Here is a 27342-nt window from a genome sequence, read left to right as displayed (position 1 = left end):
AATATTCATGTTGTTTCCTTCAAAGTTCTTCTCGTAAGCAATTTTTGGTACAGCCTTGAGCACTTCCAGCAATGCAGCTTTTATTTCCTCAATTGTTGAAAATCTTTGTCCTTTCATAGGTCTCTTCAGTTTTGGGAACAGGAAGAAGTCGCCGGGGGCCAAATCCAGTGAACATGGTGGCTGGGGCATGATTTTCGTGTTGTTTTTGGCCAAAAACTCTCTCACAAGCAATGATGAATGAGAAGGTTCATTGTCGTGATGCAAAAGCCATGAGTTGTTTTTCCACAGTTCCAGATGCTTTTTGCTTGCAAAAGGCACATAACATCAAAGTAATACTCCTTATTCACCATACGACCTTGAGGCAAAAATTAATGATGCACTACGCCACAGTAATTGGAGGGGGGAGGGGGTGGGGGGTGGGGAGTAAAACCTTGACATTCGATTGAACTTGGCGTGCTTTTTTCCATCTTGGCTCTCTGGGATTCTTCCATTGGGATGATTGGCCTTTGGTTTCGATGTCATAACCATGAACCCGTGTTTCATCACCAGTTAAAAACTTTTTGAGCAAATCAGTATCATCACTGACGTCACTCAAGAGCTCCTGAGCAATGCTCATGTGAATGTTCTTATGATCAAAATTGAGAAGTTTTGGAACAAACTTCGCTGGCACACATCTCATACCCAAAAAAAAACCAAAAAAATTGCATGATACGAGTCATGGCATCTTCTCGGACATTTTGGAAGAGCTTGTACCACTTGTAAACATTTTTTTTTACTTAGAGCAGACTCATCGTATGGCACTGTCAACATTTCAAGTGTTTTAGAGTGCTTGATTCTATTTTTCACACAAAATTTGATGCAAGTTCTTTACTCGATTTTTTATAATAATTAAAAATCGCTGAGCACACTAAAACACTTCTAACCGTATGCTGTACACTTGAAACTGTAAATACGTCCGAGACATGTCTACCAACATAACAAAAAAAAACCATAATCGAATTACGTTGCTGCGCAATTTGAAGAGTCACCTTACTTTTTGAACAGCCCTTATATATTGTATTCGTGTGACCAATTCTTGAGCACTGCTCACATTTTCGGTCCCTGTCAGGCCACATTAAGAGGAGACATCAAAGCACTTCAAAAGGTGTTATGCTGGATTTGTTAGTGGTAGGTTTGATCAACATGTATTACATAGATGGCCCACCAACTAAAATGGGAATTTCTGAAGGCAAGATGATGCTGTTTTCCCAAAAGATGACATTGTATTTGCAAAACACTTCTGAGAAATTTTAGAGAGCCAATATCTGAGACTGACTGCAGAAGAACTCTACTGTCACCAATGTACATCTTATATAAGTACTGTAAAGACAAGATAAGATAAATTTAAGTTTTTACAGTGGCATGTAAACAGTTGTTTTTCTCTCACTGCACATGTGAAAAGAACAGCAAAGGAAATGACTAGCAGGGGTACAAGGTACCCCCTCCCCACAATGCACTATATAATAGCTTAACATCTATGGATGTAGATGTACATGGGGGTCTGGCTACTTGATTGCCTGCACATCAGCTGTCAGCGAACACCTGCCCTCTGCTGTTCATGGGCAGGCACTTTAGCTGGAACAGCCTGATTTAGACGAATGTTCTTGTGGATCTGTATTATCTATCTGAAAACAATCGCCAACGAAATACAATTTTTGACTGTGGTCACATACAAAATAAAACTTAAGTGGCATCAATAAATTCTGCAAGGGGCATATCAGCATAGGGTACTCTACAAAACAAAATCTAGTTACTCCACAGAGGTGGGAGATATGGCTTTCATTGCAGCTTTTAAAACTAATTTTGTTATGTCAGCTGGACCCTGAATGCAGCAAAGTAAACTTTAGCAGCTCCAAACGTGAATTACCAAGAGAGCACCTTATTCACGGCAAACTGTTCAAATTAAACATGGAGGTTTTAATATCAAAACATTATGACACCTATGATCAGTAACACAACCATAACTCTCTCTGGAGCTTCAACTACTTATCAGGCCCAGAATTGAGGAAAATTCTAACCACCATCCTTCCTATACTTGCCAAAGTGGTACTCCATCATCAACACAATCCTTGCAACATCCTAGTTCATCTTAATGCCACAGGCCCTCCCAACCCCTTGCCACGTAGTTCACACACAGCCATGTGGAAGATCCCAATGTAAGACCTGTCTGATACACCCACATGCTACTCCAATCCTGCCACAGGCTTGTACTGTCCTATCAGAGCCAGGGCCACATGTGAAAGCATTCATGTTATATACCAGGTTTGAATTACCACCAACCAGCTGTCCATCCAAATGAATGGCCACCACCAAATTGAACCAAGAGCAGAGTTGATCAGTCAGTGGCAAAGGAATTGATCAGTCAGTGGCAAAACACACTGCTGAATAGAACATGCTCAATTCCATTGGCTGCCTCACAACAACAAGGAGATATCCTTGCACCACATTGTTCAATTCCATAATACTCCTGTCCACATTCCCCATTACCCCCTGCTCCCACACACCTCCACAGCAACCCCATGACCCTAACTTCATTCATCCTGCACCTACACCTCCTTCTCTAGTCCACTCCTCCACGCCATTGTGTGCTACCGGAATAAGCTCACCAGTGCCACATTCCTAGCATATGTGTGTCAGCTGCCTCTCCCCCACAGCCATCATTCACCCTACCCCAACTCTCCTTCTCACTCCCTGCCTTCTTTCTCCCCTTGGGTCACTCCCCAAATATGCCATCTCACACCTGTTGAGCTGCAATGCTGCCACAATCAGGGCAATTTGGTCCTCCAAGAGTGTGTCCATTATAGCGTCCCCAGTGCCATATTACGAAAAGACAATATTTATAAAGAAGACATTCATAATTTGTAAGAGATTTTTTTTTTCATGTAGCCGTAAAATAATAATTTCTCTGTGTAGGTTTAGATTGCAAAGAAATAATTTATGACAGAATGATCTAAAGAGACGCCCAGTTACACTCTTTTTTTTTAATTTTATAGTCGACCTTCACTTCTTCGCTTGTCTTGAATGTGTCTAGAGGGACATCTTGTGTGTGCTGACGAATGTAAGCATATTTGTATGAGTTAAGCATATAATATACTGATTTAAATTTATTGTGCACTTTTAATTTGTAAGAGGTGATCCCGATTTCATGTCCGCCTTCCTTGAATTAACCTGCATTCAAGTAATTTACAGCTCAACAATCGCAGCGGCCGATGCAGCCAACGACGCCATTACGTGGCGATATTAACTTATGAAAAATTAGCGGAAGCGGAAAACTCGCCCGCTATTAGCATAATATTAATTTTTCTCCACAGCCGCACGAAGTTGCAGAAATACTTAGCTTTAAGATTCTTATTTTCAGTACCATAGCCGAGACCCAGAGCCAGGACTCTGACTACAATACAATGGTTAACGGAGGTAAGAAAATACTCTCGCGCGTGTGTGGGCCGCAATTGTAATTAATAACTAAAGATCTTTTGCTTTAACGTCAACTGACTAGCCGAGGAAATTTATATGAAAAGTTTATTACATTGTTCAACTTAAATATCATTTTTATTAAGGCCCACCACGTAAGTCGGCAACAATCAAAAAAAATAATAACAATAATAATATATACATTAAATTACGACGGCCGACGGACGCGAGATTGGCGCCGCAACTTTGGGGCCCGATTAATATGATTCTATTGTAATGAATGTAATTATGTATGTGTCTAATTGTTGTAAAATATTAATGCTTGTATGAATTCTTTTACATGTACAACAACAAAACCACACCCTGAGGAGATCTGGAGAGGAAAAAGTGTAGAAAAGAAAAAGGATTGCGAGAAAGAAAAATAAGTAAGGTAAGGCCTATTGTGCAAGCATCCTGTGTAGCTCTGTGCGGAATATCGAACCCATGTGCACATGAGATACCTTCGGTGTTTTGTGTATTTATGTGTTTATTTTTTGGAGGGGATAATTATTCGTTTTGTGTATTTATATGTTTATTTTTGGAGGGGATAATTATTCGTGTGTGTATCAGTGTTAAAGATTTGTCAGTGGCTTAAAGTGAATTTAGTATGGGTAAGATAGGACAACCTAAAGCATCCGTACCAGAAGAACAAAATTCGGTTAATATGGAAAGTCAGGATAATTTGCAAAACGTAAACGAATCCCAAGCCACCGCCTCGGATAACACAATTTCCGGAGCGGGGGGCGAGGATCTGTGGATGGTGAATGACGCTCCACAGCAGAATGGGAGTAGAGTAACAACTCCACTGCCTGGGCAGGGGGGCCTATCGAGTGCTAGATTAAGCGGGGCACCAGTATGCTCACCGATTGCAGACCCATTTGCAGAATTTCTGCGCAGGTTAGAAGAAAGAGATAGGGAAAGAGATCAGAAACTGGCTCAGATGCTACGTGAGCAAGAGCAGCGCAATGAAGCGAAACTAGATAGGATCCAAAGCGAACTTGCCGAGATGCGGGACGCGTGCAAAGAAATACCCGATCTTGTGCAAAGCTTAGCCGGAGAGATGCAAAAATTACAGATATCGCAGGCTAGGCTTGAAGATAATGTCCAGACTTTATCCAACCGCGTGGATAATGTGGAGATAGATGCACGGAAAAGTATTGACGCATATTTGGAAGTGCAAGCTCAAAAAGTAGAAAAAGAATTAAATGAATGGCTAGAAGTAAAGGATCGCGAGATATCTGCAAAGATTGAAAGCGACGTAAAAACAGCTGTAGAACAAGCGACTGCGGCCGCGAGTGTAAATATTGACGCCAGCGCTGCCGCACTACATGCCGAATTAACACAGATTAAGTCCCGTGTGACTGCGGAGTTGCCAAATTGGCAACAGGAGGTCGCGCGGAGACTGTCTGCGTTGGAAAGCAATGTAAACAGTGGCGGACAGATCATGAATCAGACTCCGCGTACTGATTACTATAATAACGCTGACGGTAGCCAGGGTGCGAGTGCGCAACCGCAACCTAATGCGAATTATGAGCACGAGCAACACGCGATACCGTGCAGCGCACATCACGAAGTGATGAATGTCCCAGAATGTAGCAATCAGATGTGTAAAAAAGAGGACAATGTAATAAAACACAGGACATTCCAACCCTTCAATAGCGAAAAACGAAATGTCCACCCTGTTGTATTTATTAAGAGCTTCAGGAATGTGTTTCCCAGGACATGGACGGAAAGACAAAGAATACAGTTCGTGGTCTCCTTTATTCAAGGTGACGCGGCACTGTGGGCCACCGACGTTTCCGAAAAATGTCTAACGATGCAACAGTTTGAAGGTGCATTCTTGCAAAAATTCTGGTCCGATAGCGTCCAAGAAAGACTACGAAAGGAGTTGTACAGTCCAGAAATGTACAATCCTAAGATTGGAACGTTACGCAAATATTTCGAAAAGTATATAAACAAAACCAGGTACTGGGACGAGCCAATGTCCGATCGTGACATAATCAGATTAATAAAAATGAAGTTGCCCAGTGAAATTAAAAGATATTTCATCAATGTGCCGGAATACGATATAGAACAATTCATGGAAATAGTGGATTCGGTTGACCTATTGATCGAAGATATGAAAACCGAAAACAAGTGGAGCCATGCAGGCTATAATCAACACAAAGCCGATTACAATAGCAGCCACAGTAACGGTAGTAACTTAGTACCAAATGGTAACGGGAATAGGCAAGAGCACCGGCAACAGAATCAAGGCACAAACAATGGCAATGGTTATAACGGCAACGGCTATAATCGTGAAAATCGAAAGAGACATCATGATGGACGCATGAGTAATGGACATAATGGTAACGGCAATCCGCAATGGCGGAACAACCGAAACCAGTGGCGTGGTCGTAACGAACCGACACCACAGTGGCAACAAAACACAGCGCCACAATGGAACGCCAACCCAGGTCCGTCACAGAACATGTCAGGGAGTTACAACCGACCACCACAAAACCAGAGCCATACACAATATCAAAATACACCATCGGGGAGGCAGGGCGGCCAACCCAACAGTAGCAACAACAACAACCAGAACCACAATGTGAGGTTAGTGGAAGTGACAGACAACTGTCAACCCACTAATGCTCATCCGTTAAACTAAAGACAGCCACAATACGCTCTCCGTTGTTGGCTGCAGGATGGTGTAGTGAGGGCACATTCACAGATGACAGCCATAAACTTTGTATGCTGAGATACAATGAAGGAACAAAAATAGAAAAGGAACTTGTAGACATACCGCAGACATGTAACCGAACCGACAAAAGTGTTGTGCAGGCTATATTGCAAGCAGATATGTATGGAGCACCAATACACATAATAGTCGATACCGGTGCGTCAACCAGTGTCATGAGCGTAAATTTTTACAAGTACTTGAGTCAAAATAATAGAATACCAGTATTGCCAGTGAAGAATTGTCGTGTTACAGGTGCAATAGGTGCACAATCTCATATCATAAAGCACCAGGTGCAAGTCGAGTTTACGGTAGGAAATGAAGCAATGAAAAGCTAGTTCCTAGTAGTTAGGGGATTAGGTGTTGCTTGCATCCTGGGGATGGAATTTTTACGCCAGAGGGACGCAAAAATCGACCTCTTGTGCGGGGAAGTAAGCCTTATGAATGAGGATAGACGTGTAATTTTGCCGTTGTTGAGGACACGGGAAGTGCACGGTAAATATTGCCGGAGCTTTCAAACGAGATTCGAAGGAATACAGGTAATGAATTTATATTCTGACTTAAGTACAAGACAAGCATGTTATAAGGAGTTTATTACTGAAGACAGAGAGGAAAAAAGGAAACTGATAGCCATGAAAGTTAGGGAGTCAGAACATTTGACTGAAGCACAACAAAACGAATTGACTCAGCTACTTACAGATTATGAGAATGTGTTTTCGGAAAAACCCGGTGTTATCGAGGGCTACACCTATAACATCGAAGTGGTACCTCACGTTACTTTCTGTCACGCAAACTACACCATCCCGTGGTCAAAGAAGGAGGCAGTTACCAAGGAAATAAGAAAAAATACTTACAAAGACTTAAAGAAGTTCGCTCAGTAGAGCAACGTTTACATTTGTGTGTAGTAGGTTAAGTTTATAGTGTATTTTTTCTGTGTGTAAATGTTCCGATTTTAGTGTAATATTTAAAGACAATGAGGCACACAAGATTAGTGCGATTCAATTTTGTAGATGTTAAGGAATAATAGTATTTTTAAACAATTGCATTTTGAAGAAAAAAAATGAACGTAGGTTTAAGAATATTTTACAAATGTCATGTTTAAAAATGCTTTAAAAATATGTTTAAAAAAAATTCAATAGCATGTAACGATGAAAGAATTTTTCATTAGTGTGTCATGAATATTTTTGAACTGTAGTAGTAACGCAACTTATGAAATTTAATATTATAATGTATATGTTGTTCCATGTATTTATGTCTATACCGATCTTGAAATATGCTCAATCATAATTTACTAAATAACATGAGTGCAGGGTGTACATCACCCAAGGTACCTCATGTGTTGTGGACAAGGTACAAAGCAAATCAGTAAACGCGACTACCGCTTAGCAGTGTTAAAATATATTGCCATCTGCTAAGGCAGAGATTTGCACGAATTTGTAGTGCAAACAAAAGTCACAAATCTAACATTAATCTAGGAACTTGCACGCTAGGCCTAGATTATAAAATGTGTACAATAATGCGAGAGGCAAGGTTTTGTAAAGTCGAGCCTGGCTCTGGAGGGCAAGTACGCAATGAGTAGGCAGACATGACATGGGGACTTACCTCAGATGAGGCGTAAATACAATTGTATAGTCAAAAAATCTGAAGGCAAGTACGACTCTAAGTGGAAAATAAAAAGAGATAATTAGTGCGAGAGACTGGTAAAATCCAGCACTAGCCAAAATCCAGTTCAGACTGAATGAAATACATTAGTGTTTGTGAACTAATCGAAACAGTTACTTTAAGCAGTGTGAAAAACTGTGAAGGTGAAACTGTGATATGGACAGTGAGGTGCTAGTATTGAACGTTCAACAGCGGTGAGGACGCCAAACGCCAATATTACGCACGAAAAACTGTGAATTTGTCTATAAATGTGAACTGTTAACGTGAAGTGAACCCACAGTCAATATTTTTGGGACAGACTGTAGTTTCAGTGAGCACAATAATGCGAGATTGGAATGCGATGCGTGGACTGTTGCAAAACAGCGACCGCAGAAACGGCGAATGTTTGTGCTAAGCTCGTATTGGGACACTCACCAGTGCCTGCGAGTGCGGCGAAAACATAAATAATTTTGTCAAGACAAAAACTGACGTATGATGGAAACAGTATTGCATCAAAACTGCATTCACGGGAGAAGGTCCATGTCATGTATTCTGCAAGACAGTGCTGGCTTGACACTCGGAAACTGGCGAAAACTTAACAACAACTGCCGCACTAATAAATGCTTCTTTCCCACTAGCGTAACCATCCGCAGTGGGAAACAAATATTACGTTGGTTGTGTGTATGTTTCATGTACTACGTCGGAGATGCGTAGCAGAGCTGACTCCTGCCAACAAGAGCGGGGGGCGGATATCATCCCACTCCGCCACACCCGGCCGAGACAGAAGCGCATCGCCAACGGTGCAGCCGATCAGCTGATTCTGACGTTCCGCGACGGCGAGACACACGCTGGCGTCGAGCGGGCGTTGACCTCTCCGCAGTCGCCGCGAACGCCGAGCACCGAACACACCAACCGACGCCGTCGCGAGCCAAACGTCGCGGCGTAGATCATCAACGACACCGCAATCAATTGTTTTAATGACCTCATTTTTTGCATAGTGCAACAAAAATATTTGTATGCACATCCGGTACTCCAATGACATTCCAGAAACAATTAAGTGAAAGTGACCAAAGCAGTTAGTCTGTCGCTCCGCCGAGGTTTTCCCCAGGTTTCCCTACGGCCGCGCCAAATGGGGAGCGAACAGTTGACACCCCTGGGACTTCAAATATTCCGGACTAACTCGTGGTTGTATACCTTGAACCTCATCTGTATTACACTTTGTGTGCAACGCACCTCAGTAATTACAACATACGATGTGACATATGTAAACTGTGAAAGAAAAATCTGCGTGTGGACACTGTGGACATGAAAGTGGAAATATTTATGTCAAAAAACACGAACATTTTTTATGACATAAACATTTCGGGGGGCAATATAGCGTCCCCAGTGCCATATTACGAAAAGACAATATTTATAAAGAAGACATTCATAATTTGTAAGAGATTTTTTTTTTTCATGTAGCCGTAAAATAATAATTTCTCTGTGTAGGTTTAGATTGCAAAGAAATAATTTATGACAGAATGATCTAAAGAGACGCCCAGTTACACTCTTTTTTTTTAATTTTATAGTCGACCTTCACTTCTTCGCTTGTCTTGAATGTGTCTAGAGGGACATCTTGTGTGTGCTGACGAATGTAAGCTTATTTGTATGAGTTAAGCATATAATATACTGATTTAAATTTATTGTGCACTTTTAATTTGTAAGAGGTGATCCCGATTTCATGTCCGCCTTCCTTGAATTAACCTGCATTCAAGTAATTTACAGCTCAACAATCGCAGCGGCCGATGCAGCCAACGACGCCATTACGTGGCGATATTAACTTATGAAAAATTAGCGGAAGCGGAAAACTCGCCCGCTATTAGCATAATATTAATTTTTCTCCACAGCCGCACGAAGTTGCAGAAATACTTAGCTTTAAGATTCTTATTTTCAGTACCATAGCCGAGACCCAGAGCCAGGACTCTGACTACAATACAATGGTTAACGGAGGTAAGAAAATACTCTCGCGCGTGTGTGGGCCGCAATTGTAATTAATAACTAAAGATCTTTTGCTTTAACGTCAACTGACTAGCCGAGGAAATTTATATGAAAAGTTTATTACATTGTTCAACTTAAATATCATTTTTATTAAGGCCCACCACGTAAGTCGGCAACAATCAAAAAAAATAATAATAACAATAATAATATATACATTAAATTACGACGGCCGACGGACGCGAGACCATGTCTGCATCTGCGTCCATGTCAGTGTGTGTGTGTGTGTGTGTGTGTGTGTGTGTGTGTGTGTGTGTGTGTGTGTCCAGAACCATGCAAAATTCTCAGTGTTGTTTATGTGGCTATCAATAACTCAGTGCCTCCATTACCTGTTAACTGTTTCACCTATTTGTATTTCACCATGACTTTTCTTCATTACCACAAATTAAAACCTTAAAGATAGAAGAGAGAATTTCAAAAAAACTACTCACTGTCCTCAAATGTCTGCACACGGACAGGAGGAATACTTAAAGCTCCATCACCTAGTCTTGTGTAAGCCAAGACCTGAATGTGATACTGAACAAATTTCTTAAGTTCCGTGAGTGTAGTAGTAAATGTTGCATTATTTGGAATATCTTTGAACTGAAAATAAAGGAAATAGTATGTCAGAGCAGCGAGTCTCATAAGTATACATTGTGTGATCTGTGATGACACATGGGATAGGTAGATAGATATACTCACATGAAATGGAAGTCGCGGGTTGGTACCATAGTATACCTTGAATCCTTCAATAAGGCCATTTTGATGTTCTTTTGGAACATTTCCCCACTTTACAACAATTGTGGTTGAAGATGTAGCATTTGCTTCTACATTTTCTGGTCCAAACGATGGAACTACAAAAAATATTCTGTATTATTTTGAGTAATGTGCTTAACACAAAAACTGTGTAATGCAGTTGTGTTTCTTGATCACTTTTAATATTAGAGTTAACTATACTAAGAAGTATGTTTGAAGAAAACTTCCAGGTATCATACATTATAAGTAGTACCTGATTCTCTTGTCCATTCCACAGCAACAGGACTCATATCAGAGCTACCAACATCATTGTATGCTTGTGTCATTATTTCATATTGTGTAAATTCCTCAAGTTTATCTAGAATATGGGAATTTGCTGTGTGGTCTTCGATTTTGACGCTATATACTTCATTTGTTCCCACCTGCCTATATGTAATATTGTAGCCTCTAGGATTTCCAAACCACTCGGTTTGTTGAAGAGGCTGCAAAATATTAAAAGTTTTATTTAGATGAAAATTCTCATGTTGTTTTCTACAGAAACCAGTTAAAATCAGAAAAAAGATGTGAAAAAGGTGGTAATATGTCATCACGTGATAATTCTGATGTCACTTCACTGAGGATATAAAGGTAATATTAGTTGGGTACACCAAACAATCAAATAAAAATTTAAAAATGTCAACCGATATGTCAGATAATGACAATAAGATCTACAACGCAATACCAAATACTTTTAAGAATTCAACCTCTTAATCATTCAAAACAATAAGTTCTATTTTACAGACAACTGAATAATGTTTTCCAATAATATACAGAATTATATTTAATCTGTCTTCAGTACAGTACTTACTATCCAACGAACTCTCAGTTCAGTAGCACTCATTGCACGAACTGTAACATTCTGTGGTGGATGAGCTGGTGGTGCTTGAATTGTCTGGAATTCTTTTGTTGGCTCTGATGGTTCAGATGCTCCAACAACATTGTTAGCAATTATCCGCAACTTGTACAATGTGAATGGGACTAAATTACCAACTGTAATTGTTGATGCATCTGGATCAGAAATTTCGTATACTATGAACCAGGTGACATTGCGAGCTGTCTGAGCCTGGTAAAGAAGGAAAACATATATGTTAAGGAAGTAGCTACATGAATGTAACTGATGAAATGTAAAGTGAAATAACAAAAAAAAATCAGTATTCAGGGAAACTGTTAATTTAAAATTGTACCTCCACTGTCCATTTAGCTATTGAAGAATTGCCATCAAATCCAGGAGTAAACTGCAGCACCACAGAAAAAGGTTCAATGTTTGAGACAGCTAACTTTGTAGGTGGATGAGGTAACACTGGTTCTATACCAGACTGAATGGTTGCCACTTTCACAGGACCAAAACCCACAGAAGTCCATGCAGAAACTTCAAAGCGATAGTGGGTCATTGCCTGAAATGTAAAGACTGAGATGAAAATATACTCAAAACCTCCGTTTTAATAATGTGTCACTAATCCTCCTTTCTAATAATATATCAGTATTAAATGTTAACTGCTATGCGAACACTGTACACACTGTTCTACGAAGACTTCCTTAAATAAAACCATCACTATATGTAAGAAAGCACGAGGTATCCACAATTAATGTTCCAGTTTCAAAATGCTGTAGAAAGAGAACCACTGCTCAGAATGAAGTCAGATTTAAGTAGCATGTTATTGACACAGGGGGACTATCATTGGGGGGAGAGGGCGGGGGGGGGGGGGGGGGGGGGGGGGGGGGGGGGGAGAAGAAGGAGGAGGACGGAGGAAGGAAGACAGAAAGAAATATCGTCTTCATGAAAGATAGCGTGCTGCTGGTAACGCTCTTTTACAAGAATAGTGACTGCACCAGTAACCAGACACTTACGGGTATGAAAAAAGGCACTGGTATGATGTCTGCTAAGGGTCTGGGGAAAACAACTACAAAATTTGAAAGACATGTTCTCTTTAAGCGCCGTGTGACAGAGGACTGAAAGCAGTTGATCCAACATCTGTTGAACATTTGGCCACAGTATTGCAGGAGGTGTCAAGTGGTGTTGTGCAACCATGCTGTGCGTGGGGAATTGCCTTCGGAGCACAGTGCTTAAAATCCTACAAAACACCCTACATTGCTACCCATACAAAATCACCCACTTTCACAAGTTGCTTCCTTCTGACCTGCCAGCAAGACAAACATTCACTCTGGAATTTCTGGCTCGTGTACAAGTGGACAATGAATGGCCATGAAACATTCTGTGGACAAACAAAGCCCATTTCCATCTCCAAGGACATGTCAACATGCAGAATTGCAGAATATGAGCAACGGAAAATCTGCACATACATCAATCGGTACCACTTCAGTCTGCAAAGGTGACTGCATTATTTATCATGGAGCTATATTTTTTCATTGAGGCTCCTGATGCCTATACCATCACTGTTAAAGCAAAAGTCTTTTGCGCACCAGTATCACTTCAACCCTTCAACAGCTTGGATGTGCTAGTAGCATCATTTTTATGCAAGATGCTGCTCCTCCACACATTGCACAGCCGGTCAAGTGGCTGCTGTGGAGGCATTTTGGAAATGTTAGAACTATTAGCAGACATTTCCCTACAGCCTGGATGTCCAGATCACCCAATCTGGCTGTGGGATTATCTGAAAGATGTTGTGTTCAGTGATCCAAGTCCCAATGTAGCTGAGTTGAAAATACACGTAGTGCAACACATTCTGAAAGTGACCCCTGAGATGTGCCAATCTGCTATTGAACTTGCAATTTCTCGATTTCAACTTGTGGCAAAAAACAGTGGGCAGTATACTGAACACGTCTTGCAACAGTGTCATGACAACTGAAAACTGATGTAACTTTGCTTTTTATGCAGTTTTTTGCCTCAAGACAATTAAAAATTGATTTTTCCCATCCACTGTGGTACAACCTTGCCATGGCGGATGTGCTTACCTCTCTAGCAGTGCCACAACTGTTGACTGCCAGACTTGAGCAGTCTTGCACATTGAGCAGTACTTATGGTGTTATGTGCAACTCACTCAAACCATAGCCGTGTATTGTGATTCATTTTGTCATTCATAGCTGAGCACATTTATGTTGAGATGTTTACAGTGCCATTCATTTTTGTGTAAACCCCCTCCCCAATGATGTTTTCCCCTAGGTCAAATTTGACATGATTCTGAGCAGCAGTACTCTTTCTACAGTGTTTTTAAACTCAAACTTAAATTATGGACACCGTGTAGATCAGGCCAATAAAAATTCCAAAACAAAAACAATAATATGTTTTTGATCCATGCATACAATTCAATTATGTAAGTGTTACATGTTTAGTTTTGCAATGAAAACCAAGAGCTGTGATAACACAAGAAATAAATATACAAACTCTATCTGAGACACCAAAGAAGTGTCTGTCTACCATCTGCAGGGACAAGAACTACTAAAGCATGGCTAACAAACAAAAATAATTAAAAATAAAACAATCCAACAATTAATAATCACACACACTTTATATTTCTTCACCATTTTGAATTTATAAATAAAGTGTCTTCTTGCATTGAAAACATACTACGCTTTCATGGTGTTTGTGGTTACCATCATCTGGCAGTCATAATTAGCGTATAGAGCATGTATAGGGCCTACACATCTTTTCAGTACTCAGCAAAATTATATTATTCGATAACTACAGCAGAAGTTCAGTACTCAAAAGGATAAGGACAAAATTAAGAGTCACATTGATATTGATGTTTTTTTTTTTAAAAGGTTGGTACTTCATGTGCAATACTGTAAGTAAAGAGTAAATTTAATACATGGTATATATTTGATAATTTAATCAAACAGATTAACTGAAGTAAACTGCCACCAGAAACATTTACTGGGTTGTATGATTTATCATCAATAGGAAATTCATCCAAAGTTTGTGAAGGTTTACAAAGAGTCTGCTACTTCATTTCAAACAGTCAAGAAATAAGTACCTTAGATTTTCTCTTAGTGATTATTAACACAAACAATCAAAAACTGCAACCACAGATGAAAACACTGAGAAACTGCACAATACGATAGTGTATGATCAGCATTATAAAACAGCTGTTGCCACAGACACATCAGAAGAAAAGATAAAGTGCATTTCAAATCAGGAATGAACTATGAAAAATTTTGAGTGAGGTAGGTACAGTATGTACTGAATATTGACTAAAATTAAATAAATCAATTTCAGGACTGTTTAAAAAGAACCCAACTGATTTTGTGCACCAGTCTGTTATTGTGGATGAAATATGGGTCCACCACTTCACCCCAGAAGGGAAACATAAACCACAGACTGACGGTAGTGGCCTTGTATCAAAACAGGCAAAATTTGTTTCATCTACAGATAAGCTTATGAACACTGCTTTCTTAGATGAAAAAGGAATTACTGATTACTTTACAAAGAATAAAACAATAGCTATCAAATATTAAACAAGTCTTCTGGACCAACTAGAAAAAATAAAATACAAAAAGAGGCCTGAGTTACAACTAAAAGAAAGCCCTCTTTTGCTTTGTGAACGCATTTCACCACAAAGGAACTGTTAGAAGTCCCATTCTATACACTGCATATGGCACCCTTTGACCTTCATCTGTCCCTACATTGAAATAAATTTGTGCCTGGAATACACTGCCAGTAAAAAGGGTGCAACATTCTTGAGGACTGTGTTCATTGGCACCAGGGTATAATATGCACACTGCATAGTTGTAGTGTTATTGATTCATTTGTCACAGACATTGGCAATCAGATGGCATTCCAGAGCCCTGCCTGTGCACCCTCTGTTTTGATTCTGCACATAGTAACTGTGCGGAGTTTAGAAGTGAACAGTGTTAACAACATTCATTCTAGGGTACAATGATGCCCTGTCAACAAGTACATAGCCCTGTTAAACAGTTTCTGCTATTTGAACGGGGTTGCATTGCAGAGTTGCGGGCAGCCGAGTGCACATATTGATGAGTTGCTGCATGTATAGGGTACAATGTATCACTAGTGTTTAGTTGCTTCCAACAATGGTCAATGAAACATTCCCATACCGGCAAATCAGGTTCTATATTTCCACACAGTACAGACTCAAATTCAGACCTGCGCATTGTGCGAGCAGTGGTGGCCAACCAAACATCGTCCAGGGATGAAATCTGGGCATATTCTCATCTGGTCTGTTTTCGGGGACCATTGGGAACTGTCTGTTTGCAGCTGGATTAAGACTATATGTGCCTCTGGCCAGGCTCCTACAGACACCAGACACAGCCATGTATAGTTCCTCTCGTATCATGAAACAGCAGGCTGGAGCATCGAGTGGTGCTCTGTTGTCTCAGTCAGGTGAGCAGGATCTGTCTGTGGGTGAACGATGTATGTAAGAGTATAGGGCATACACCTGGTGAGCTGCCTAATCCAGAGTGCATTCGCCCATGGGACACAGGTCCTTTCCAAGGCTTCAAGGTATGGGGGGCCATCAGTTACAACTCGTGGTCACATTTCGTGTTTCTGCAGGGTGAAGTAATCAGTCCAACTACATTGCACAGGCTGTTATCCCCACGCTACTGTCATTTCTTCAACAGGATGGTGCCTGAACGTGTTATTATATACTTCTACAATGTTGAGTTACCTGTCACCTCAGTCTTTAATAAAATTACCTTGTCCTACAACACTTATGGCACATTCCTTACATGCTGTTGTTGTTGTAGTCTTCAGTCCTGAGACTGGTTTGATGCAACTCTCCATGCTACCCTGTCCTGTACAAGCTTCTTCATCTCCCTGTACCTACTTCAACCTACATCCTTCTGAATCTGCTTAGTCTAAAATCTTAGGTGCTATATTTCTTATAGAAAAAGGCCTACTAACTAGTTGCTTGACTAAATGTTAAGTAGAAACTGATACATGTGACATTTAGCGAAGTGTGTAACTTTTAATCTCCAGAAAAGGAATCTCACCAATGAAGTAATTTTGCATGTTCAAAAGTAGGGTTAATGCTCGTTATTGCCATTCCCACTGGGCAACTAATTTCACATTGAAATATTTTTATCCGGGGTTTTTTTTTCATTTTATCAAAAATTATGTTGTACACAATTTTTCTGAAAAGAAAAGCTATTGCACTGGTTGTACAGGAACATTTCATAGCATTCAAATCAATATAGTGTCTCAGTTTGCACATTAATTAAATCTTACAAGATTCACAATAAAGGAGCTCAAATTTTAACTCAAAACTCGATGTTCCTTCTTACCCTCTAAACTGTTGTGGTCTTCAGTCCAAAGATTGGTTTGATGCAGGTCTCCACATTACTCTGTCATGTGCAGGCCTCTCTGTATTTGAATAACTACTGCCCCCAACATCTACCTAAACCTGCTTGCTGTATTCATCTCCTGGTATGCTCTACAGTTTTTACCCTTACACTTCCCTCAAATTCTAAACTGATGATCCCTTTATGTCGTTGATGACATCCTATCAACCGATCCCTGCTTTCAGACAAGCTGTGCCACAATTTCTTTTCTCCCCAATTCTATTCAGTACCACCTTATCTAATTTTCACCATCGTTAATACATTTAAATTCAATAAGAATTGTATCCAATAACTGAGTTGTATACTAAATCTCTCTGTGGTACTTTATGGTACTTTGATGGGAAAACAGCAGCTGGGCAGGGGTGCATGACATTTTGATGCCAAAACAGCAGCTGGTTGGGGACGTTAGGAAAGGTCAGTTTTGTACCGTTCTTGGAAAAAGAAAGATACGATTTAAAGTCCCACTGAAGATAGGAAATAAAGTTCCATTGATGATAAGGTCTGCAGAGACACAATTGATAGGCTAAGTAAAATATAAGTATAATCTTCAAAATCAAACAATGGAAACTCCATGATGAAATAACAATATGGAAAGGATAGAGTGCTACTCAACACATAGAGAAGGGCTTTATGTCGCAGACAGGCACAATGTAAAGAATACTAGAAATATTTAAGCTCTCAGACATTTATACAATAACAACAACTAACTCACACATGGCTACTGTCTCCGGCCGCTAAGGACCGACTGGCTTTCTTCTGAAATAAGTGATATTTTAACAGAAATTTTTTCCCGTGAAAAACAATGAAGAAAATTACACTAATTGTCAGTCCATACATGACTGGGCTATGTGTAAGCTGTGAATTAAAAACAATTAAAACAGAATTACTGAGATAAAAATATTAAAAATGGTTTGAACAATTTCTTTCTTTATGGTATACTTACTTGCAAGTTGTTTACCATCACACTAATGGCATCAGCCGTGAAGTTTTGTGTTTTGACATCACTTAAGCTATCCTTCTGCATATACTTCAGCTGATAACCTCCAAGTATTCCATTAGTTCGTTTCGGTGCACTCCAAATTACCTTCACAGCCCGATCACTTATATCATCGAACTGCAAGCTCCCAACTTCATCTGGTACTGAAGCAGATCAAGTGAAGTACTTGGTAATGATGACATTGAAGTAATAACCAGTTTAGAAAAAAGTCATATTTGTAATGCCTACAGATACAACAAAATCTAAAAAATGTTACTGAGGGAGAGATACTTAAATTCGATTCAAGAAGAATGCTATAAGGTACCAATGAAACTGACATAGAAGGGACTCCAAACAAATATAAGACTGCCTGGGATGATTTAACACAACAATTCACTTCTAGCCAAACTAAAGACGTTTTGCTTGAGCAAGAAGAGCTCAATAAATACTTTACTACTATAGTAAATGGATTAAGATCTAAAATTAACCAGTGAAACACATCAGCTACTGATATACTGGATGATTAGCTTCCTAGAAGACATGAATTCCATTTGGATCTTGTCACACCCATAGATATAGTAAATGCTGTTTCAAAATTTTCTAACTCGATAAGCATCGACTGCTACTTGCTATCAAACTACACAATAAAAAAGACAATACACCTTATTTGCAAATCACTTGCTTTTATTATAAATAACTGCCTGGAATTTGGAGTTTTTCCTGATCAGCTCAAAATTTCAAAAGTTATACCGATATACAAAAAGGGGGAAAAGCATCTCCCTGAGAACTAGAGGCCTGTGTCTATTGTTACAATCTTTTCCAAAGTATTTAAAGCTATTTTTCACATACAGCATAGTAATTACTTAAAAAAGCATAGCCCTGTTTGTAGTAGACAGCATGGGTTTTGATAAGAACAAAATACCACTCCTCCAGTCCTCGAAATTATTAACCAGACATTAACTGCATTTGGAAAGCATGAGGACTGAGGATTGAGTAAGGCTTTCGACGATATCCCTATGATATCTTACTAGTCAAACTACAGTATTATGGAATAAATAACACAGCACTCGAAATAATTAATTCTTATCTAAAGAACACGAAGCAATTTGTGTCAATTTAAAATAGGCATTCTTCCCTGAAGAAAATCACATCTGGTTTGCCTCAGGGCTTTGCCCTTGAACCGTTCTTCTTCACTGTTGCAATTGATGATTTGTCACATTATGTTGGGTTTCAGTCTGTTATCTGGATGACACAACTTTAATCATCACATATCAAGACACATTGAGGTTACGACAGAAATCACACGACACTCTCCTTAACACTTAACTGGTTTTCATCTATTAACCTACTGTGCAATCCTGAGGAAACTCAGCTCCTGCTGTTGGGACTAGCCAAAGACATTGAAGTAAAATCTGTAAAACTGATCGGAATAGACACTGATTCCAAAGTAAATGGCAACCCCATTTAAGACATGAATATCTTAGGATAGCTTGCTTTGGACTTTTCCATTCTCACATATCTCATGCACTATTGTTATGAGGTCACTCAACTCATATCAGTGATGTATTACTGATTCAGGAAAAGGTTCTACGAATAAGAGGTTGATTCAAGGGACACTGCCACCATTTACTTGTTAAGACCAAATTGATGACAGTGATAAATCTTTATACCCATGCATTATTGATACACGTGAAAAAAACATAGAAGAGTTTACACCATAGAGAACATACGCTGTCATGACACCAGAATCAAGAAGTGTATTGACAATCCTAGGCATCAGCTGACAAAAAAAGGCAACTCTCACAAAGTGAACTGTTTAAAATTTTTTAATAAACTGCCACAGTCCGCAATCAATACACCTTTCAATAAATTTGAAAGTAAGCTGTATAAATGGTTAATAAACAATCCATTTTACAGTTTAAGAAAATTCTTGTATGCAAGTATAGCAGAAATTGAATTTTAGGATTATGATTACAATTCTGTACAACAGATTAATATAGGATAAATTATTTGTACATACAATGTGAACAGTAATTCACATAGTGACTGGTATGGTATATTAGTGTAAAACCCATTCCAATTCATGTGATCAATGGCTAGTAGAGAATATAAATACACACAGTCATTACATACAGAGGAACCTTTAGTTACACAGAGCCCATATAATACGTATTATTTTCTGGCTTAAGCTTGCCAACATCTCATAAATAAGGATAAAATTATATGGTTTAGATATCAAACAGACAAAAAAAACTATATCTGTAATGCACAGTATGTGGACATATACATCTATTCTCTCAACTTTCACTTGACTCATTTCTTCAGTAAGTTGTTGAGACTAAAGAGACATTCCCAAAAACTCAAGATAATAAAATACAATATGTGGCACCAGTCTGTTAGCATGTTTGAAGATGTTTTATTCTCCCAGTTTCTCAAACGTCCCTTACTAATCACTTTTGAGGGGGGGGGGGGATTGCCCCACCAAAAGGGAGAAGGGATGCAGACAGAAAGAACCAAGACTATCAGCTCAAATTTGAAGAGCAGGATAAGGAAAGATAAAGGCATGCAAAACAAAAGTGAGACAGGCAATACACAAAATAGCAATACTGAGAAGGAAAAAAAAGGATAATAAAGAGAATTATACTAGAAAAAAGCAGTGAAGTTTCTGGAAGCAGCTACAATGAAAGGAAACAATGGTGCAAATAGCACTCTCTCTCCTACCCAAATTCAGAATTGGCTGAGTGTGTCACAAGTGTACAGTGTGACAGCAAGCAACATGTCTAATAGCATGCAATAAATAATAAAGATAACAGGAGGGAGAGTGGAAGAGGAAGAGGAAGAGAGAGAGAGGGAGAGGGGGAGAGATAGAGAAAACAATGCAAGCCAGATAGAACTGTGGCAGAAATAGTGCATATGACAATGTTATTTAATAAATGTCTTCTGCAGAAACAGATGACCAGAACTTGGCAAACAATGAATATCATTACACTAATGAAAGACCCAAGACAGCCTAACTGCTACACACTTATTTGCTTAATACATATTATAGCTAAAATATGGGAAAACTCCTATGCAGGTGTCCAGGGAATCAAAGAAAACTAGTAGGAAAGAGACCTCTGCATGATGATCATATCAGAGTTTCCAGATGGAGTGAGACAACATTGCATATTGTTAATAACTCAGGTGGCATACACTGAGGTGACAAAAGTCACGGGATAGCGATATACACATATACAGGTGGCAATAGTATCATGTACACAAGGTATAAAAAACAGCAGTGCACTGGCAGAGGTGTCATTTTTATTCCAGTGACTCATGTGAAAAAGTTTCTGATGTGATCATAGGCACGATGGGAATTAACAAACTTTGAATGCAGAATGGAGGTTGGAGCTAGACGCATGGGATATTTCATTTCGGAAATCGTTACACAATTCAATATTCCAAGATTCACAGTGTCAAGAGTGTGCCTAGAATACCAAACTTGAGGCATTACACCTCACCATGGATAATGCAGTGGCAGATGGTTTTCACTTGACGAAATTTGGCATTAACGGCCAATTGCAACAGACTACTAATGCAAGTGCCTTTGCTAACAGCACATCACCTGCAGCTGTCTCCTGGCCTCATGATCATATCAGTTGGAACCTAGATGACTGGAAAACTTTGGTCTGGTGAGACAATTTCTAATTTCAGTTGGTAAGAGCTAATAGTAGTGTCGACAGTGATGCACCCCACGAAGAGATGGACCCTGGTTGTCAGCCAAGCACTGTGCAAGCTGGTGGTGGGTCCACAATGGTGTGGGCGGTGTTTACACGGAATGGACTGAGTCCTCTAGTCCAACTGCACCTATCACTGACTGGAAATGGTTATGTTTGGCTACTTAGGGACCATTTGCAGTCAAACAAACTTTTATGACTGACAATGTGCGATGTCACTGGGCTGCAACTGTTCGTGATTGGTTTGGCAAACATTATAAAAAATTTGAGCAAATTATCTGACAAACCAGATCACCTGACAAGGATCCCATCGAACATTTATGTGACATAATCGAGAGCTCAGTTTGTGTAGAAAATCCTACATTGTCACCACATTTGCAAATATGGATGGCTACAGAGGCAGCACGACTCAGTATTTCTGCAGGAGACTTCCAACAACTTGTTGAGTCCATGTCATGTTGAGCTGCTGCACTACAGTGGGCAAAAGCATGATCTACACGATATTGGGGGGTATCGTATGACTTTTGTCATCTCAGTGATATGTCATGTGAATAATGATCGACGTAGACAGCCCATTTCATAATTTGTGGTGCTGTGCCCTGTTTACCTTACTGGAGCAGACGTATGGCAAATAATAACAGCTGCCCGCACGAGGATGAAATAAGAAGAGAGCAACAGACTAGTTCTTACATAAAGATAAAATTGTTCAGCAGCCACAAGTCAAATATAGTTTTTATTACCAGTCTCATTCATCAGATATGAGTATCTTTAGAAATTTAGTAGCCAGCAGCCACACATTCACTATATCTGACAGCGTATAGTGCCAACATCAAACGTATCTGACGTTGGTACTCTACGCAGCTAGATACATTTAAAATGTGGCCATTGGCTGCTAAATTTCTGAAGACACTCTGATCTGGAAAGTGAAAACAGTAATAAAGGAAATTATGTGTGACTTGTGACTGCTCCACAATTTTGTTTAATATGGTCACTGTTTCCCCTGGTCTCAATAAACCAGTTCACAGAGTAACACTAAGTGATTGGTGTCTACATAATAAATTAACAATAGTAGCAGACACATTGATTTAAATGTTGCCAGAAGGAACACTATTGAGAGTGAGGAACACCACATCATGAATAAACAATCAACTAAAAGAAGTACATATACATTTGAGAATAAATAGTAACAAGAAGCAGAACTTTCACACATATGTGGAAGTCATTTGCCAAAGTAGCATTAAAAGTTCTCAACAAAATAGCATCAGTTGACCAAAGAAATTTCCAGCCACCTATAAGTTTTATACAAGCATATCATAAGATACTCTTCTGTTATGGTCTATGGATGAGTATATGCATCTACAAAGCCAAAAAAGTAGAGACATTACAGTCCTTTGTAAAGCCCAACAAAGCAGAATTCTGTACATCACAAGTGTGTATAGAACTACATCAACTGAGGCACTCCTGATGATATTAGGCATATGACTACTCCAAATAGCAGTAAGAGACAGAGAGAGAGAGAGAAGTGAATAGTTTTGGCTAAAAAAAAGTGCAAGAATGAAAAGATCGAGTAGATTATGGGCACAACAGCCACGTCTAGGAAGGAAAAAAAGGAGTGAATCAATAAAGATGGCAGTGTAGTGATGTCTAGTTTACAGTAAAATTGTAAATTTCAAAATCAAAACAATTTCACTTTTTTCACTTATACCCAAATTACACTTCAACACACATTTTAAATTTTATGTAAATATATACCATTTTATATATGGCATAAGACCAAGTGGAACACCATGAACAACATGAAGAGACCAGGTGGAGGATGATATGAACTGGAGAGAATTAAAATGGCAGGAAACATTGACTGATAGACTATGTGAGAAAAAAGATTGGAAGATGCTTCGTGAATGACCTGCATAAGCAGAAATGTTTCAGGAAGAAGAAGTAGAAGAGAAAAAAGAAGAATAAAATATGCAACATAAATTTTTTGCACCTCAATAGAATTGTAAAATCTGTGCCATAACAATCCACACCCCTTTGCCTCTAAAAATCGAGGTGCTTTGTTCCTGCACAGAAAGACACACTCATAAATATTATTGTGTATATTCATACGGAATTAATATAATAGAGGGAAACATTCCACGTGGGAAAAATTACATATAAAAATAAAGATGAGGTGACTTACCGAACGAAAGTGCTGGCAGGTCGATAGACACACAAACAAACACAAACATACACACAAAATTCTAGCTTTCGCAACCAACGGTTGCCTCATCAGGAAAAGCGAAAGCTAGAATTTTGTGTGTATGTTTGTGTTTGTTTGTGTGTCTATCGACCTGCCAGCGCTTTCGTTCGGTAAGTCACCTCATCTTTATTTTTATATGTAATTTTTCCCACGTGGAATGTTTCCCTCTATTATATTGATATCATTAATTTGAATCCAACAATTACGTTTGTTATTGTCACTGTTGCATTTTGAAATCTTTTCTGTCGTCTTATTTTCCTCTTTCTGTTTTTGCCAGTAGTTTCACTTTGTATTCACCTTCTCCTTTTTACCGTAATCTGCTATACTATTTTATCCCGCCTATATATACTCTATAATACGTAACCCACTTCCAAACCATAACAAAAAAAAAATTTTTTTTTGCCGCTTTCAGCACTACCGCCGCTATAATATCCACCGTTTCTAGTTCACAAACAGTTCCTTTCACCTTTTAAACAACCATTTCGGCCAGTTCTAATAACTTTCGCTTTATTTCCATTTCCGTTTTTCCCACATCACTTATAATTTTTAACCGCTTCCCACAGGTTTTAACGTCATTATTTCTTCGTCAGACAATTGTTAGCCTCATTTTCATAATCTGTCACCACAAAACCACTCCTTTTAATATACTACACGCAGTTCTTTCGAAATTTTCCCGAATTTCTCCGTCCTTTAACGTGTTTTGGCGGCAACACAACCACCTAACCTTTATGCACATCGTTGTCTACCAACCCGAGTCCAACATAGCCCAGCTGTAACCAACACCTTTTCGCCTTTTTTTCATTCCAGACCTCCACTTACTTTCCAGTTCACCTTTCCCTCTCCCTTAAAACCCACATCCTTTCATCTTTCCCTCTCCTTCCCTCTTTCCCAATGAGGCAACCATTGGTTGCGAAAGCTAGAATTTTGTGTGTATGTTTGTGTTTGTTTGTGTGCCTATCAACCTGCCAGCGCTTTCGTTCGGTAAGTCACCTCATCTTTATTTTTATATGTAATTCATACGGAATTAATATGAATTAATATTCTAATAACCAAAAAGATATCTACAATACAGAAACTGAATTCTATACCTTTGATCTTTCCCATGAAACAGAAAATACACTTATTTTAATTTTACATCCCAATATTAAAAGCAGCACAAAGCATAAATGCCTCACTAATGCCAACAAAAATTTTGATCAGTTATCAAACATTTTTTCCAAGCCTTCTATCTTAAAACAGTTACATAGTGAATATACAGAACAATATAAACATGACTAACCATCTTCTTTAGTTCTGACTTCAACTGGGTCACTTCTTTTCCCATCTCCAGGATCTGTGAAACACAATACAGTGATATTATACAAAGTGTATTTCTCGAGTTCTTTGATAACTGCACTTTGCTCTTCAAGAGGGTCAAGTAAACTTGGTAAGACTCTTATAGTTACTGCTTCATCTCCATTTTCTGAGGGACTCCCTGAAAAAAGAAAGCTTTGTTTTACTTTAACATTTTCAGCTGTGAATGGCTAATACTTTACTCAAAAAGGTGAGTACAATCATATAATACGAGCTAACATTAAGGAGCCCAAATACATTTCCTATATTTGTATGCACATATTGTTACAAAAAAAGAGGGCCATGAAACAGAAAATACAAGAGAAAATGTAGTCACAAGAGAAAATGTAGCAATTCGTTACTAGATGGGCATTCTGTTAATAAATGGGTGAATGACCTTTCAGATCATGATGCACAAATTTTTACATTAAAAGGCTTCTGTACTCAAACAAATGTCACATATATTACAAACTATGTAGGAAAGCTAATCCACTGGCAATAGAGAGTTTTTTAAACCTCGTTAAGGAACAAGAGTGGCAGGATGTTTATAGTGCCGATAAGATAGATGACAAACATAATGCTTTCCTTAACACATTCCTCATGCTCTTTGAGAGTTGCTTTCCATTAAAATGTTCTAAACGGTGTACTAGCAGTAAAAGGCAACCTGGGTGGCTGACTAGTGGGATCAGGATATCATGTAGAATAAAGTGGGAATTATATCAAAATGTTAGAAGTAGTTACAATCAAGCTACAGTAGCCCATTTCAAACAGTATTGTAAGGTGCTTAAAAATGTTATTAGGGAGGCAAAGAGAATGTGGGACACAAATGGAACAGCTAATTAACAGGATAAAATGAAAACCATATGGTCAGTTGTGAGGTAGTGTCTGGTCAGCAGCACAAGGTCAACAATATAAATTCAGTTCATAGTAAAAATATTTCTGTTACTGATAAGTTGGATATATGCACGGTATTTAACAATCATTTTCTGAGAATTGCTGGTGAATTAAATAAAAACTTAGTTTCTATAGGGAATCATACAACTCTGTTGGAAAATGCCTTTCCGAGACTGATGTCTGAAATATTCCTCTGTGATACTGACAAAGGGGAGATTGAGTCAGCAATTAAATCACTGAGGACTAAGGACTCTCATGGATATGATGGATTGCCTAACAGAATATTAAAGTACTGTGCTGCACATGTTAACCCTGTACTTAGCCATGTTTGTAATTTTTCCTTTAAGAATGGTCAGTTTCCTGAACGAATGAGGTACTCAGTAGTAAAGCTGCTTTATAAAAAGAGAAAAAGGGATAATTTAGAAAATTTTAGACCCATTTCTATGTCATCAATGTTTGCTAAAGTTATTGAAAAGGCTGTGTATGTAAGGATACTTGATCATTTTATATCACATAATTTGCTATCAAATGTACAGTTCAGCTTTAGAAGTCGTTTAACAACTGAAAATGCTATATTCTCTTTTCTCTGTGACGTACTGGATGGATGAAACAAAAGTTTTCGAACACTAAGGCTCCTGTTCCTTATTTATACACATGATATTCCCTATAGTATTACAAGTAATTCCAAAATATTCTGTTTGCTGATGACACTAGCTTGGTAGTAAAGGATGCTGTGTGCAACACTGGCTCTGCTTCAAATAGTGCAGTTCATGACGTAAGTTCATGGCTTGTAAAAAATAAACGAATACTAAATGACAATAAGACTCAGTTTTTACAGTTTCTAACACACAATTCAACAAAACAAGATATTTTAATTTCACAAAATGAGTTATGATTACTGAAACTGAAGAGTTTAAATTTCTTGGTGTTCAGATAGATGGTAAACTGTCATGGAAAGTCCACACTCACGATCTTGTTCAAAGACTTAATGCTGCCATTCTTACTATTCAAACGGTATTTGAAGTAAGTGATCGCTCGACATGAAAATTAGTCTACTTTGCTTATTTTTATTTGCTTAATGTCATTTGGTATTATATTTTAGGGTAACTCTTCCCATTCTAAAAGGATACTTTTAGCTCGGAAACAGGAAGTTCAGGCAATAAGCGGTTTAAGTTCGCGAACCTCTTGCCGACCCCTGCTCACTAGTCTGGGTATTCTGACATTGGCCTCTCAATACATATATATATTCTTTACTGTTGTTTCTTGTTAA

The 27342-nt window shown here is 38.8% G+C and overlaps 1 protein-coding gene across 1 annotated transcript in view; it reads right to left on the bottom strand.

Moving 5' to 3' along the window:
• LOC126411932 (protein sidekick) overlaps positions 1-27342 on the bottom strand; it is a 644689-nt gene that overhangs the window by 69789 nt on the left and 547558 nt on the right. The window contains exons 17-23 of the mRNA XM_050081403.1: positions 25126-25320; positions 17859-18055; positions 11842-12051; positions 11466-11720; positions 10872-11100; positions 10565-10716; positions 10315-10465 (exon numbers count right to left, since the gene is read on the bottom strand). Of these exons, the coding sequence (XP_049937360.1) occupies positions 10315-10465; positions 10565-10716; positions 10872-11100; positions 11466-11720; positions 11842-12051; positions 17859-18055; positions 25126-25320 (1389 nt within the window). The remainder of the gene's footprint in view (positions 1-10314; positions 10466-10564; positions 10717-10871; positions 11101-11465; positions 11721-11841; positions 12052-17858; positions 18056-25125; positions 25321-27342) is intronic.

This window comes from Schistocerca serialis, chromosome 1 (genome assembly GCF_023864345.2).
Source record: "Schistocerca serialis cubense isolate TAMUIC-IGC-003099 chromosome 1, iqSchSeri2.2, whole genome shotgun sequence".
Lineage (NCBI taxonomy): Eukaryota > Metazoa > Arthropoda > Insecta > Orthoptera > Acrididae > Schistocerca > Schistocerca serialis.
This window is presented reverse-complemented; position numbering and strand designations above follow the sequence as displayed.